The 17,222-nt window shown below is 47.1% G+C and overlaps 1 protein-coding gene across 6 annotated transcripts in view; it reads left to right on the top strand.

Moving 5' to 3' along the window:
• The first annotated feature begins 402 nt into the window (after positions 1 to 402).
• The window catches only part of nup58 (nucleoporin 58), a 114,547-nt gene continuing 97,727 nt past the window's right edge, over positions 403 to 17,222 (top strand). For 5 of the 6 annotated variants that reach the window (XM_068033607.1, XM_068033609.1, XM_068033604.1 and 2 more), the window contains exons 1-2: positions 403 to 748; positions 4,320 to 6,597. In XM_068033607.1, coding sequence (XP_067889708.1) covers positions 6,551 to 6,597 — 47 coding nt within the window. In that variant the 5' untranslated portion in view covers positions 403 to 748; positions 4,320 to 6,550. The remainder of the gene's footprint in view (positions 749 to 4,319; positions 6,598 to 17,222) is intronic. The other variant, XM_068033608.1, reaches the window with a different exon arrangement.

Raw genomic sequence — 17,222 nt, 5'->3', positions numbered from 1 at the left:
ACAAAGGATGAGGGACTTTAGCTACATGGATAGATTGAAGAAGTTGGGATTGTTTTCCTTGGAGAAGGTTGAGAGGAGATTTAATAGAGGTATACAAAATTATGAGGGGTTTGGACAGAGTAGATAGGTAAAAACAGTTCCCACTGGTGAAGGATCGAGAACAAGTCATTGAACCGAAACGTTTCTCTCGCCACGGATGCTGCCATACCTGCTGAGTATTTCCAGCAGCTTCTGGTTTTATTTCTCCATCCCCTGTTTATCTCATCCCTCACATTTGGTCCCCAGCAACCCCACAGTCCTCCAACCCCTCTCAATGCCCTCCATTATACCCTGCCCCACGCGTCAATCCTCCGAACTCCAATCACGCAATGTCCTCCAGTATCCCGACATGCCGCAGCTGTACGATCAACTTCCGCTGAGCTGCTGGAAATCACCTGAATCAATGATTCAGTTAGAAGGAACGAGTGGTGACTTGTGTGGCCGATTACTTTGTGTTAATTTGATGATAGGTTCTAGCTTGTTGGTAGTTTGTACATATTTTGACTTTTAAGCGGTTGTTGGATTTTATTCTCTTTCTGTGGGAGTGAGGCCTGTGGCTTTCGTGCCGGGAGAAGGCGGCACTGTCCGGCGAGGGGATAATCAAGGCCACACATCAGCTATAGTTCGTCAATACATACAGAATGACAACAGGATTTGGGTTCGGTACTGCAGCCGGTAACACCAGCGGCTTCACCCTTGGAGCTTCCAGGTACCAGATCGCGGGATCCAGTGCGCGCCTCACATCTGTTGCAGGCCTTTGTCTGTTGCATTTTAACCTGGAGCTCCTTCCGTTCTTTATTGTGCTGGGGAACTGGCGGGTCGGGGTTGTGAGCTAACATGTGTTATCTGCGTAACTAATTAAGGTGTGCATTTGACAGGGTAATAAAAACCACGACTTATTCCAAAACGTTAGGTATTGATGGTCGGTTTTAAAATCTTATCTCACCACTTACTGATCGTTTTGCTTTTATTTGAAATGTTGGATTTTTTTTAATTCCACGGAATGTGAGCGTTTTCCATCATTTGTTGCCCATTCCTAATTGCCCTTGAACTGAGTGGCTTGCTAGGCTATTTCAGAGGGTATTTAAAGAGTCAACATTGCTGTGGGTCTGGAGTCACATGTAGGCAGACCAGGTAAGGACGGCAGATTTCCTTCCCTAAAGTACATTAGTGAACCAGATGGGTTTTTACAACAATTGACAATGGTTTCTTGGTCATCATTAGACTAGCTTTTTATAAATTCAAGATTTGCTAATTAAATTCAAATTCCGTCATCTGCCGTGGTGGGATTTGAACCTATGTCCCCAGAGCATTAGCCTGGGCTCTGGATTACCACTATGCCACCACTTCCCCAGTGTGTCTTGTATATGGTACACACTGCTGCCACTGCACCAGTGGTGAAAGGAGTGAATGTTGAAGGTAGTGGATAAAGTGCCGATCAAATGGACTGCTTTGTCTTGGATGGTGTCAAGCTTCTTGTCTGCTGTTAGAGCTGCACTCATCCAGGTAAGTGGTATTGTGGTATTCTATCACATTCCTGACTTGTGCCTTTGTAGATATTGTGAAATAATACACCGGACATGCTCCTTCGCATTAAATTGAACCAAATCTTTCTAATGGGGGGACGCAGATGGAGAAAATATAACATTTTAAATATATTGATTTGTCAATTAAATTTGTTGTGGCTTTTTTGCATTTCCAAAAATTTTATTCTTCCCAATTCCATTTTAAAGTCAATGAAACACTGGACCCCTTAGCCCCTACCACAGTTAAGTAAGAAAAAAAAACTACAAATGTTGGCATCCTAAAATAAAAACAGCTAGCCAATTAGCCTCTGTAAAGATAAAAGCGAAATTATAATGTGTACCAAGTGGTGTCTTACTGGTGCTGGTTACCCCGCTGTGTATTTTCAACATTTCTGCAGATATCTCAGCTGTTTCCTTAGTGACATTTTGCTTTGCTAACTCATTTAATCACATGATCCCAGTATAATAAACATCAAAGAAAAGATGTATAAGAAGCAAATGTGAATGCACAAGCAGGATCAGGCATTGATGATTATATACATGTTTTAAAAAATTTCTTGTTTGGGAATTTCATTGTATTTCTTTGAAAACAGACATCGCATTTCTTCAAATTTATATGTACAGTCTATATTTTTTACAACAATAACAACTTGCATTTATATAGCACTTTATCATAGGAAAATACCCAGCAGTGTAGTCTGACCAAAATTGACACTGAGACAAAGAAGGAGCTATTCGGATGGGTGACTAAAGTTGGTTAAGGAGGTAGGTTTTAAGCGGGAAGGATTGCTGGAGCGGATTAGGCAGGAAATTGCAGAACTTAGGGCTGAAGGTATGGCCACCAATGATGGGGCGGAGTGGGCAGGATGCACAAGAGGCCAGCATTGGAGGATCGCAGAGTTCTTAGAGGGTTGTAGGGCAGGAGGAAATTATAGAGGTAGGGAGGGGTGAGGCTATTGAAGGGATTTGAACTCGAGGATGAGAATTTTAAAATCAAGATGTTGTTGGTCCAGGAGCCAGTATCGGTCAGCGGACATAAAGGTGATGGGTGAGTGAGACTTGGCGCGGGTTAGGATGTGGGTAGCAGAGTTTTGGATGAGCTCGGGTTTATTGAAAATAGAAGATGGGAGAGCATTGCAACAGTTCAGTCTCCTTAAACCTCTCCACCTTCCTCTCCTCCTTTTAAGATGCTCCTTAAAACTTGCTACTTCGACTAAGCTTTTGGCTATGCCACTTAATCTTTCCTCTTTGGCTCAGTGTCTGTTTTTCCTATGCCTCTGTGAAGTGTCTTCATTTAATGTTGCTTTTAAAATGCAAGTTATATCAATTTTCAAAGCTCTTGCGATTCATTAATTGCTTCTTTTAGATTGAGAAATTGCAAAAGTTAACCCCATTATTTAAGAAGGATGAGAGTGAGCAATCTGGAAATTATAGACCTGTATTATCTGTTGTGAGAATGTTATTGGAATCTATAACAGAGGACAGAGTGGCTAAGCACTTAGAGAGAAATTTGAATTGATTTGAGCGAACTAATGTGGATTTGTAAAAGTAAAAACAGAAAATGCATGAAATATTCAACAGGTCAGCCAGCATCTGTGGAGAGAGAAATAGAATTATTGTTTCAGGTCAATGACCTTTTACTAAAACTGGTTTTTATTTCAGATTTCCAGCATCCGCCATATTTTGCTTATAAATTTGTAAAATGTAAGTCAATTCTAACAGACCTAATTGAATTTTTTGAGGAATTAACTCAATTAGTAGACAGGGGAATGTGTATGGATGTAGTTTATATGGACTTCCAGAAGGCTTATCAAAAACGTAAGACACTGTTAGATAAAATTTAAAGCTTGTGGAATTGAAGGCAAATCATTGACCTGGTTAGGCAGCAGAAGACAGACTAGGGATAATGGCTGTTTTTTTAAAATTCGTGGATGGCATGTGGGCGTCGCTGGCTAGGCCAGCATTTATTATTCAAATTAGAAGGATGTGAATAGTGGTGTTCCACAAGGATCTGTGTTGGGGCCTCAAGTATTCACTATATTTAGCAATGACATCAATAAGGCAAGAGAACCATATATTCAAGTCTTTGCCAATGACAAAGATTGGTATAGTAAGTAGCATAGACAGGAACATTAAATTACAAAGAGATATTGCTAGATTGGGAGTGGGCAAAACTGTGGCAGTTGGATTTCAACACAAGTGTGAGGGCACCCAATTTTGACCAAAAAAGTGGATCCAAGTGTGACTTAAATGGTAACAAGCTAGAAGCAGTGGAGGTCTAAGAGACTTAGCTGTCCATGTACACGATCACTAAAATGTAGTAGTCGGGTACAAAAAAAATCAAAAAGGCTAATTCATCTTTAGTCTTTATAACTAGAGGGCTAGACAATAAAGGAGAGAATGTTTTGCAACAGCTATACAAAAGCCCTCATTAAAGCACATCTGGAGTACTGTGTACAGTTCTGGGTACTGCACCTTCGAAGGGATAAACTAATCTTGTATTCCCTGAAATAAAGAGGGTTAAGGGGTGATCTGATTGAGGTTTTTAGGATTTTGAAAAAAATTAATAGATGCTGTCACCAGTGGAAAAAGTTTGTCTAGGAAAAAGTCCATAATAAAATCAGAGCCACACCATTCAGGAAAGAGGTTAGGAAACACTACTTTATGCAAAGGGTGATAGAAGTGTGGAATATTCTTCCACAAAAATAAGTAGATGTCAAATCAATTAATAATTTTAAATCTGTGATCGATTAGATCAGGGGTCGCCAACACATCGGACGTGAGCTTTTGAGTATCTTGCAACGCAGTCACATCTCCCGCTTCATCCACGCTTCTCAAAACCCCCTGAGGAGCGCCAATGGCAAGACCCTACACTCTTGACAAGGAGTCAGTCCTGGATCGCTGGTCAGCGCCAAGTGCACAGTGCATGATACTGCTATCCATCGCATCCAACAACGGCCTGCCAAAGAAGAATTGGATGAGAGCCCAACTCTGGAGGAAACTGACCGCCATCAACCAGATGAAGAACAACAAAGCCAATGGAGTTCCACCCGAAGCCTTGAAGCACGGTGGTCCTGTCCAATACACTAAGCTTCATGAGTTTTTCATGGCCTTCTGGGAACGGGGCAGGATTCTTCATGATGCCATTATCATCACCTTGTAGAACAAAGAACAAAGAAAATTACAGCACTGGAACAGGCCCTTCGGCCCTCCAAGCCTGCGCCGATCCAGATCCTCTATCTAAACATGTCGCCTATTTTCTAAGGGTCTGTATCTCTTTGCTTCCTGCCCATTCATGTATCTGTCTAGATACATCTTAAAAGACGCTATCGTGCCCGCGTCTACCACCTCCGCTGGCAACACGTTCCAGGCACCCACCACCCTCTGCGTAAAGAACTTTCCACGCATATCCCCCCTAAACTTTTCCCCTCTCACTTTGAACTTGTGACCCCTTGTAATTGAATCCCCCACTCTGGGGAAAAAGCCTCTTGCTATCCACCCTGTCTATACCTCTCATGATTTTGTACACCTCAATCAGGTCCCTCCTCAACCTCCGTCTTTCTAATTAAAATAATCCTAATCTACTCAACCTCTCTTCATAGCTAGCGCCCTCCATACCAGGCAACATCCTGGTGAACCTCCTCTGCACTCTCTCCAAAGCATCCACATCCTTTTGGTAATGTGGCGACCAAAACTGCAGGCAGTATTCCAAATGTGGCCGAACCAAAGTCTTATACAACTGTAACATGACCTGCCAACCCTTTTACTCAATACCCCGTCCGATGAAGGAAAGCATGCCGTATGCCTTCTTGACCACTCTATTGACCTGCGTTGCCACCTTCAGGGAACAATGGACCTGAACACCCAAATCTCTCTGTACATCAATTTTCCCCAGGACTTTTCCATTTATTGTTTAGTTCACTCTTGAATTGGATCTTCCAAAATGCATCACCTCGCATTTGCCCGGATTGAACTCCATCTGCCATTTCTCTGCCCAACTCTCCAATCTATCTATATTCTGCTGTATTCTCTGACATTCCCCTTCACTATCTGCTACTCCACCAATCTTAGTGTCGTCTGCAAACTTGCTAATCAGACCACCTATATTTTCCTCCAAATCATTTATGTATATCACAAACAAAGGAGAAAAATCAGACTGCTCCAACTACTGTGGGATCACCCTCCTCTCTGTTGCTGGGAAGATCCTGGCCAGAATACTTCTGAACAGGCTTGTGCCTACCATTGTGGAAGAAAACCTCCCAGAGAGCAAACAGAGGCACCAAAGACATGGTATTTGCACTCGGACAATTACAAGAAAAATGTCGTGAGCCAAACAAAGGCCTGTACGTCACTTTCGTACACCTCACCAAGGTATTCAGCACTGAGTGGACTTTGGAAAATCCTTGAAAAACTTGAATGCCCACCCAGATTCCTGGCCATGGTGAAGCAATTTCATGAAAATCACTAAGGACAAATAAAGCAAAGCTGCGACCCCTCGAGTCCCTTCTGTATTTCCAATGGCATGAAGCAGGGATATGTGCTGGCCCCCACCCTATTCAGCATGATGCTGCAGCAGGCAACAGAAGACCTAAAGGAGTTTACGTACGTTTATGGACTGATTGAGGCCTTTTCAACCTCTGGCGTCTTCATGCTCACACAAAGACAAAAGAAAAACTCATCCGTGAACTTCTTTTTGCCGGTGATTGTGCTCTCCTGGCCCACAGTCAGTCATACCTGCAACGTATAACAGCACATTTTTCTGAGGCAGCACAACTCTTCGGACTAAAAATCAGTTTAAAGAAAACTGAAGTCCTGCACCCCAAGAAGAATATAGACCACCAAGCATTGTCATCGAGGGAACAAAGCTGAATGCCATCAAGCAATTTTACTTATTTGGGGAGCGTCATCTCATTTGATGCCACCATAGACAAGGAAGTGGACATTAGGGTTTCAAAAGCAAACCGAACATTCGGCAGACTCTACAAATGTGTGTGGAGCAACCACAGCCTCCGAGCACAGACCAAACTCAAAGGTACTTGTGGATAAGGATAAGAGTAGTCCTCGGGTGAAGGTGCTAAATTGGGGGAAGGCTAATTATAACAATATTAGGCAGGAACTGAAGAATTTAGATTGGGGGCAGCTGTTTGAGGGTAAATCAACATCTGACATGTGGGAGTCTTTCAAACGTCAGCTGATTAGAATCCAGGACCAGCATGTTCCTGTGAGGAAGAAAGACAAGTTTGGCAAGTTTCGGGAAGCTTGGATAACACTAGTCAAAAAGAAAAGACCGCATTTGTTGACAACGCGAACGGTAGGTGGCGCTGTTCTGGCACATGCGTAAATACAGCATGTGCCACAAAAACGTCACAGATTGCGACTGTAGCAGCTGCCAGGACTAAAGATGGCGCTGCTCAAAGAATCACACAGAGGAAACCTAACGAACACGTGGCAGTATACAATGGCCGGAGTGGGAGAGCAGCGCAGGGGCCGGGGAGAGCAGCGTTGAGGGTGTCGGGGTGGGGGGGGGGAGAAAGAGAGGGAGGGAGGGTGGGGGGGGGAAGAGCGAGAGGGAGGGAGGGTGGGGGGGGAAGAGCGAGAGGGAGGGAGGGTGGGGGGGGAAGAGCGAGAGGGAGGGAGGGTGGGGGGGGAAGAGCGAGAGGGAGGGTGGGTGGGGGGGGGGGAAGAGCGGGAGGGAGGGTGGGGGGGGAAGAGCGAGAGGGAGGGAGGGTGGGGGGGGAAGAGCGAGAGGGAGGGAGGGGGGAGGGGAAGAGCGAGAGGGAGCGAGGGGGGGGAGGGGAAGAGCGAGGGGGGGGAGGGGAAGAGCGAGGGGGGGGAGGGGAAGAGCGAGAGGGAGGGGGGGGGGGAAGAGAGGGAGGGAGGGGGGGGAACAGCGAGAGGGAGGGGGGGGGAACAGCGAGAGGGAGGGGGGGGAAGGGAGGGGGGGGAGGGAGGGAGGGGGGGAAGAGCGAGAGGGAGGGGGGAGGGAGGGGGGGGGGGAAGAGCGAGAGGGAGGGGGGGGGGGAAGAGCGAGAGGGGGGGGGGGACAGAGAGGGAGGGGGGGGAAGGGGGGGGACAGAGAGGGAGGGAGGGGGGGTAAGGGGGGGGACAGAGAGGGAGGGAGTGTGGGGGAAAGAGGGAGGGCTGGGGAAAGAGGGGGTGAGGGAGAGGGGTGGGGGGAGGGGGGTGAGGGGAGAGGGCGGGGGTGGGGGAGTGGGGGGGGGGAAGCAGCAGAATGGAAGAGGAGTGCCTTTTTCTGTGCATGCGCCAGAAACACAACAGCAAAAGACTTACCGGCCAGTCCCTGGACCTGGTGACACCAAGGTCTTCGCACACTCGCTCCCCGCAGCTCTGTATGGCCCTCTCCATTCAGCCGTTCCCTCCAGCTGCGGATGCCCAATCCAGTTGCTTCTCCCCTACTTCTCCACAGTACTTCAGGCATTGCAACTGTCTGGTCCCTGCATTTTGTATGCTCCCTCTCCCCACCCCTCCCTAATCTCCCCACCCCTCCCCCCTCTCCATCTTCACCTCCCCCTCTTCAACCAACGCTACCTCCACCCCCCGCTACCTCCACCCCCCCACCACAGTTTAATATCTGAAGTGCAGTTGCAAAGTCGGGGAAATAGCATGCAAAACAAAGCCTCAACAATTCTGGGGTTAATTATTGAGAAGTTTTATTAAGTTCATTAAGCATCCGAGAAACTGCTGTGCATGGATACATGAGTGTTGTGTTTCCAGCATTCCCGTTAGACAGACAGGCCGAGTCTCTGCTATGCACAGCTAAAGAGATTGTTCCTGGAGAGCCTTGTGGTGAATGAACGCTTGGCTCTCTATTCCACTACTGTATTGTCCATGTGAAGAAGGCAAAGTCACAAGAGTCTGAGCTTAGTCTATTCTTGGTGAATGTTCCCCAAACGCATCCCAATGTGCACTCCCAATTCATCCAAAAATGCAATGTTCCTTTCCACATCGTGACGAGCTCTGCAGCATGATCCAGTTGCCTTCGTTGCTTGAATGCTGACCTTAAGTCTCAAGGATTGTTTTCTCGACGGCATGTTTTACATGAAAAGAAATAAAGCAAATCAGAGTCAGAGCTTGCCTCCCTCCATCCACTGAAATTACTGTTGTGCACACCTTTTTAAGTTCTGCAGTGAAGGCACCAATTGATAACGTCGCCAATGAAGCACTTATTACCAACCTCAGATGCAGGAATCAGCACATCCTTGCGTCCTCTCCTGCACTGCCTCCTTTGCTTGAATGCCGTCCTTAAGTGTCAAGGATTGTTTTCTCAAGGGCACGTTTTACATGAAAGGAAATAAGGAAAGAACATCAGTGTCAGAGCTTCCCTCCCTCCAATGAAATTACTGTTGAGCATGCTTTGTGTTCTGCGGTAAAGGCATGTACTGATAACACCGCCAATGAATCACTTAGTACCCACCTCAGCTGTAGGAGTCAGGATGATGTTACTGCCCCTATCTCGTGATGGTTCAATGCTGCTCTCAGGAAAACATGAATAATGTGAGGGTGCTGGAAAAGAAGCACATTTCTTTTGGACTATGAACATAAAGCTGGCCATTTAGCCCAGCAGTTCCCTGCTAGTGGTTATGCTACTCGTGCGTCTTCCCATCCATTCCCATTTAATCCTGCCTACGACTATCAGCATCACCTTCCATTTCTTTTACTCTTACCTACCTTTGCCTTAAAGCAACACTGAGGATGGAGAATGGTGTGGCTGCACTCCCACCTCACCAGTTGTGTTCGCAGCAAGAGCATTCACATTTCTGCTACCACTGGACACGGCATGCTTGTTTCTTTTAGTGCTCAGTCTCTTCTTGCTGAATGTTCCCCAAGTGCTTGACCCCTTTGGACGCCCTCTCTGCTTGACAGGCAGCAGCTGGCAATTGCGGAGTCTCACAAGGCTCTGCATGGTTGTTTCAAAGGCGGATGGGGAAACAGGTGGCTGTGAGTCCATGTGCATTGCTCAGATGGGTGCAGGAACAGGTGGCTGCGTGTCCACGTGCACTGCTCTGATGGGTGTAGGAACAGGTGACTGTGTAACTGAGCAGCAAGGAGAGGGTACCGCAGGTGGGGGAAGTGGAGCTTAGAACAGGCAGGCGTATGTATGGTCCATCAGATCATTAGACCAGGGGGTGAGACGCTCAGGATCCAGGGATTGTGGCACGTGACTGATGTCCAGCGCGTGGCCACCTCCATCCGAAGGTGCTTCCGGGCAATTGTTGGGCATAGTAAATGGCTCCATCTCATCAGCCAGTCCTTGCTGCCAGCGGAGAGTCTGTTGCCGCAGCCAGTCCAGTTTCCTCATGAATGATGCCGTTCCACTCTGCAGAACGGCCTGTTGAAGCTGGTACAATTGATCTGAAAGCAAGCGGTATTTTTCATTGTAGCTGAGGGGCCTTGGCTGTTCCTCTGTAATCACGATGGCAGCAGCCATGCCTGTCGTCGTTGGTGTCTGAGATGCACGCCAGCGGCAGTTGGGGGCAAGCCTGTCCAAAGGCAGACCCTGATGCCTCTGCACAACAACAGCATGTTTGCAGGGCAACAAAGTCTGAATGGAGAAGATGCAGCTGCAGGTAGCCTGGCCATCATGTATCTGCAGTGTGTACTGTTTGGCACCAGAAATCACAGTCACTGTGCCTTCATCCTGCTCCTTGACATGTACTCGCTGAATGTGGCTATGATCCTGATGCATCAGCTTCACAGCATGACTGGTGAATCCCGTGTAAAATGGTTGTAGATCTGCTGGTGCCTCTGTGATGCGCTTGAAAGAGGCTCCCTGCAGGAATGTGTAATAGGCACGCTCCCGATCCAGGACACTATTGTGGAAGATCAGCGCTGAGATGCATTCCTTCATGGATGAGGAGGAGTGGAGCAGGTGCTTTATCTTGCCATTCTCTGACTCAATGCGATTGTTGGTGTTGTTCCCAAACGTTAGGACTTTACTGCGTGAACATGCTGCCCACATCTCCTTCTGTGGAATCCAGTTTGTAAGCAGGTAGTCCTGCAGGGGTGGGTAGAGGTGTCCGATCCTTTCTACACAACTTGTGAGCTTCTCCTCCAAAGGTGCATGAACCATTTCCTTGCAGATCATAAACAACTGATCCCTCAGTTCACCATTCAATGGGTAGCTGCTGATCTTCCTCCTCATGCTCTGCATCACATGGAACTGACAGAGGAGAACCGTTGCAGCTGGGAGATGCTTTCTGATCGCATTGATGTCTTTATCCACAATGTCTGATCTCACGCGGCAGGCGCTGGATCCCATGAAATTGACAAAAACACCCACAATCTCGTCCAGCATCTGAGCCGTCTCATTCCTCACCATGGCATAGAACACAGCCCTGCCTCTACCAACATTGTCCTGCACCATCACTTGGTACTTCCGTCCATGAACAGCAGTTCAGGAAAGGCCTGCATGTGGACCTTCATGGCTGGTGTCATGAAGGCAATATAGAGGATGCTGCTTCCCTGCAGGCCAACCCGTACTGCAGCCCCGTCCTGCTGAATCTTCTCCAGCGTATCACACAGCGCATCCATGCTGTCATCCCCTGTTTGAGCCGGGATTTTACATTTCTAACGTCACTAAGGGTCACGGTCTTATTGAATGAACGCTTGATATAATCCTTCAGCTGTTTGTTCCCAGCCTGCAGCTTGACCAACTCTTCTACCTTCTGCCTTTCATCGTGGTTCAGTTGTCGTCTCCTTGCATAGAAGCGTAAACATTCTGGATGCAAAACATGACCAGTATGCACAAGATGGTAGGAGCTGACACACAGTTTGTTCTTGCTTGTATTGAATTTCACACTGATGAAGACCTCACAGCCCAGGGCGAGATACCTGAAAAGTAACACAGACATTCAATGAGCACGCCCCACGTGCCTCGTGCCCTCACAAAAACGCCAGCCATCCCCAGGTGTGTTGCTGGCAGCAGTTTACATGTGCACCATGACAAGGTTCCAACATCTGGTGCGCACCTGTTTCGCAGTCCAGAGGAGGTTGCGCTGAGGTGGTCGCCCAGCCATTGGACTATCCAGGAAATCACAACAAAGGCAGTCCGTAGACACGGGGGCGGTATGCGCGTGGCTTTGTGGGCACAGGATCTCACTGACGAGATGTATTGATAATGCAATTCTAATCTTGGTTCAATGCACATCAAGGAACAGCTTTACAGGACTGACAGGCTACACTAGTGGAAATGTAGTGACCGCAGCACCTACCTCTGATTCGGTCTCACTCCAGTGGAACGGATGCGTGGCTGTCCATAGTGTACACAGCACAGCCTCACTGAGGCATACTTAAAGCGGATGGGAATTTCGACTCGCCGTCTCTTGTTTTCCCCCTCACTTTTTTTAAATAGACTCCCCGTTGCCTGTAAGCACAACAGCAAAGCGCATTTAAATAGCATTGTTAACATAGTGAAACATAACAAGGCACATCACAGGATGTGCCTGCAGACCATGCTACCTGTTGAAACATCTCAAGTTTACTGCTGAAGTCGTCATAACTCTCGAACTCCTGGGTTGTGAAGGTGGCAAGGAACTGCTCTGTGGAATCTACTGACGTTGCCATGATCGAAGTTTGAAGTTCAGAAAGGCTATTAAGGGACCACACAGGAAACATGAGATGAGATAAGAAATACAGAATGCACTCCATTAAAACGTTACAAAAACAAAAGTGACCGTTAAGACGGTAGGTTGCAGCACGTGTACTGCCTGTACACAGCAACTCACAACAGGGACTGGAGCACTTGCGGTGCCCCAGACAATGGAACTGTTTTCAGAGCAGCTTACAACAGGGACTGGAGAACATGCGGTGCCCCAGACAATGGAACTGTTTTCAGAGCAGCTTACAAAGGCAGAGCAACTTACCTTGGAACAATCTCCTGTGTCTAATGAAAATGAAGCAAGTCTCCAAAACGAATAAATAATTCAGATAAAATGCGAGAAAATGCCCGATGAAACCTCTCCTTCCACTTTCAAAAAGTCGCGCCGAAGCTTTGACGCATGCGTGAATATCCGAAGATTGACGCATGCGCAGAGGCCAACCTGGCGTGTTGCCCGAGGAAGACGACGTAACGCGATGACGTCATCTGCGCATGCGCAAAGCGTCCGTGGCAAGCCGGACCGAAACGCATGCGTAGAGATCAGGAGACCATGTGCGTACCGCGTCATCTGCGCATGCGCAAAACGGTCCTGGCAAGCCGGACCGCAGCGCATGCGCAGAGGGCAGGAGACCATCTGCGCACCGATGCGCCTCCTGATGACGTCGGTGGTGACGAAATGTTGTCATGAATCACAATGAAAAGAAAAAGGAAGCATTTGTAAGGGCTGGAAGGCTAGGAACAGATGAAGCACTTGAGGAATATAAAGACAGTAGGAAGGAGCTTAAGCAAGGAGTTAGGAGGGCTAAAAGGGGTCATGAAAAGTCATTGGCAAGCAGGATTAAGGAAAATCCCAAAGCTTTTCATACATATATAAAGAGCAAGAGGGTAACCAGGGAAAGGGTTGGCCCACTCAAGGACAGAGAAGGGAATCTATGCGTGGAGCCAGAGGAAATGGGCGAGGTACTAAATGAGTACTTTGCATCAGTATTCACCAAGGAGAAGGACTTGGTGGATGATGAGCCTAGGGAAGGGAGTGTAGATAGTCTCAGTCATCTCATTATCAAAAAGGAGGAGGTGTTGGGTGTCTTGCAAAGCATTAAGGTCGATAAGTCCCCAGGGCCTGATGGGATCTACCCCAGAATACTGAGGGAGGCGAGGGAAGAAATTGCTGGGGCCTTGACAGGAATCTTTGCATCCTCATTGGCTACAGGTGAGGTCCCAGAGGACTGGAGAATAGCCAATGTTGTTCCTTTGTTTAAGAAGGGTGGCAAGGATAATCCAGGAAATTATAGGCCGGTGAGCCTTATGTCAGTGGTAGGGAAACTATTAGGGAGGATTATACGGGACAGGATTTACTCCCATTTGGAAACAAACGAACATATTAGCGAGAGACAGCATGGTTTTGTGAAGGGGAGGTCGTGTCTTACTAATTTGATTGAGTTTTTTGAGGAAGTGACGAAGATGATTGATGAGGGCAGGGCGGTGGATGTTGTCTATATGGACTTTAGTAAAGTCTTGGACAAGGTCCTGCATGGCAGACTGGTGCAAAAGGTGAAGTCACACGGGATCAGAGGTGAGCTGGCAAGATGGATACAGAACTGGCTCGGTCACAGAAGACAGTGGGTAACAGTGGATGGGTGTTTTTCTGAATGGAGGGATGTGACTAGTGGTGTTCCGCAGGGAACAGTGCTGGGACCTTTGCTGTTTGTAGTATATATAAATGATTTGTAGGAAAATGTAGCTGGTCTGATTAGTAAGTTTGCGGACGACACAAATGTTGGTGGAGTTGCGGATAATGATGAGGATTGTCAGAGGATACAGCAGGATATAGATCGGTTGGAGACTTGGGCGGAGAAATGGCAGATGGAGTTTAATCCGGACAAATGTGAGGTAATGCATTTTGGAAGGTCTAATGCAGGTGGGAAGTATACAGTAAATGGCAGAACCCTTAGGAGTATTGACAGGCAGAGAGATCTGGGCGTACAGGTCCACAGGTCACTGAAAGTGGCAACGCAGGTGGATAAGGTAGTCAAGAAGGCATTCGGCATGCTTGCCTTCATCGGTCGGGGCATAGAGTATAAAAATTGGCAAGTCATGTTGCAGCTGTACAGAACCTTAGTTAGGCCACACTTAGAATATTGCGTGCAATTCTGGTCGCCACACTACCAGAAGGACGTGGAGGCTTTGGAGAGGGTACAGAGGAGGTTTACCAGGATGTTGCCTGGTCTGGAGGGCATTAGCTATGAGGAGAGGTTGGAAAAATTCGGATTATTTTCACTGGAACGACGGAGGTGGAGGGGCGACATGAAAGAGGTTTACAAAGTTATGAGCGGCATGGACAGAGTGGATAGTCAGAAGCTTTTTCCCAGGGTGGAAGAGTCAGTTACTAGGGGACATAGGTTTAAGGTGCGAGGGGCAAAGTTTAGAGGGGATGTGCAAGGCAAGTTTTTTTTTTTACACAGAGGGTGGTGAGTGCCTGGAACTTGCTGCCAGGGGAGGTGGTGGAAGCAGGTACGATAGCGATGTTTAAGAGACATCTTGACAAATATATGAATAGGAAGGGAATAGAGGGATATGGGCCCCGGAAGTACAGAAGGTGTTAGTTTTGGCAGGCATCAAGATCGGTGCAGGCTTGAATGGCCTGTTCCTGTGCTGTACTGTTCTTTGTTCTTTGTGTACAAAGCCATAGTCCTCACCACCCTTCTGTATGGCACTGAGTCATGGGTCCTATACCGCTGTCATGTACGCCTTCTCAAGCGCTTCCATCAGTGCTGCCTCCGCAGCATCCTCAAGACCTGCTGGTAGGACCGCATCACAAACATTGACGTCCTGGAGACAGCCAACATCACCAACATCGAGACCATCCTCCTGCAAAGCCAATGGCGTAGGGCGTGTCGCGTTGCCTGGATGGATGACAGTCGCTTGCCCAAGATGGTGTTTTATGGAGAGCTGACCACGGGTAAAAGGAACAGAGGGGCCTCGTGCAAATATTTCAAGGACTCCCTGCAGAAGTCCCTCTCTGTGTGTCACATCGACAATTGCCAGTGGGAAGCGCAGGCCATAGATCGTGATGCCTGGAGATGCTACATCAGGACGGTTGCGGACACCTTTGAGACTGAGTGAAGAACCAGCATGAAAGAGAAAAGGAGGAGAAGGATAGATCCAATTGCCCCCAGCAGCGACTACACCTTCACTGTACCCGCTGTGGGAGAATCTGCGGTCATGCATAGGCCTGACTAGCCACCAGCGGGTCTGCAACCGATGACGACAACCGTCCCAAAATCTTCGTCCGTTAAGAAATGCCAACACATCATCCACATTTGTCATTCGTCTGTGCATGCTGACGTCCTCGCACAGTAAGTCCAACGGCGAAGTTGACCGACAAGTCCAGCAGTGAAACTGCAAGGTCGAAGGTGTCCCAGTTCGATTTTCTGACCTCACCTTTCCTCGTTATGAAATTATTCCAGTAGGTTTGAGGTAGCTGCAATTTAGTTCAACACAACCAAAAGTGGTTAATAATTTTGCATTAATTTAGCAATCTTATACAGGGAGATGATAAAGACAGATGTGGAAAATGGAAATGCCATTGTTAAGCAGTCGTGAGAATTACAAAGGGAGCTTTATGTCTGGGCTGTACCTGAACTTGTATTTCTTGAATATGTTCAATTTGTCAGTCCTGTGTTGTTCCTTGCATCGATGATCACAAAATCTTCTGTCACTTCCCCAAAAAATATAAGTAAAGGTCAGACAGTTGTAGCAACAAACAACCAGCACAAAATCCCATAACATTTGCAAATCATCTCGGTGCTTGTTTAGCTCCACAGAATGTGCAATAATAAACCACTCAAGGCAGTATTAATGGATTAGATCTAATGGAGCTTTCAAATCGTAGGAAAACAATTACCACTTCGAATATAATGAGCAGAGAAGGTTGATGTGTACATGGACTTCCAAAAGGCATTTGATAAAGTATCACCTAGCAGGCTTGTCAGCAAAGTTAAAACACACGGGATAAAAGGGACAGTGGCAGCATGGATATGAAGTTGGCTGAGTGACAGGAAACCAAGAATAGTGGTGGTTGCTTGTTTGTCGGACAGCAGGAAGGCACATAATGGGTTTCTTCTGTCATTGGTATTAGGACGACTGCTTTTCACGATATATATTAATGACCTACACTTGGGTGTACTCAGCACAATTTCAAAATTTGCGGATGACACAAACTTGGAAGTATTATGAACCGTGAGGAGAAGAGACGTAGACTTCAAGAGGACATACACCAGCTGGTGGAATGGGCAGACATGTGGCAGATGAAAATTAATGCAGAGAAATGTGAAGTGATACATTTTGGGAGGAAGAATGAGGAGTGGCATTATAAAATAAAGGATACAATTCTAAACGGTGTAGGAGCAGAGGAACCTGGGGGTAAATGCGCACAAATCATTGAAGGTGGCAGGGCAGGTTGAGAGGCATATAGGATCCTGCGCTTTATAAATAGAGGCATGGAGTGCAAAAGCAAGGAGGATATGGTGAACCTGTACAAAACACTTGTTCAGCCTCAACTGGTGTATTTTGTCCAATTTTGGGCACTACGCTTCAGGAAGGATGTGAAGGCTTTAGAGAGGGTGCAGAAAAGATTTACAAGAATGATTCCAGGGATGAGGGACTTCAATTATGAGCATAGATTGGAGAATCTGCAGATGTTCCTCTTAGAGAAGAGAAGGTTGAAAGGAGATTTGGTGGAGGTGTTCAAAATCATGAGGGGTCTGGACAGAGTTGAGTAGGAGAAACTGTTGCTATTTGGCAGTAGGGTCGAGAACCAGAGGTTAAGGTGAATGGCAAAAGAAGCAATGGCGACATGAGGGTAAAACTTTTTCACGCATCGAGTGGTTAGGATCTGGAATGCATTGCCTGAGAGTGTTTTGGAGGCACGTTCAATTGTGGCTTTTCAAAAGGGTAATGAGTAATTATCTGAAGGAAAGAAAATTACAGGGCTATGGGGAAAAAGCGGGGGATTGGACCAGCTGTGTTGCTCTTGCTAT

This window comes from Heterodontus francisci, chromosome 6, assembly GCF_036365525.1.
Source record: "Heterodontus francisci isolate sHetFra1 chromosome 6, sHetFra1.hap1, whole genome shotgun sequence".
Classification (NCBI taxonomy): domain Eukaryota; kingdom Metazoa; phylum Chordata; class Chondrichthyes; order Heterodontiformes; family Heterodontidae; genus Heterodontus; species Heterodontus francisci.
This window is presented reverse-complemented; position numbering and strand designations above follow the sequence as displayed.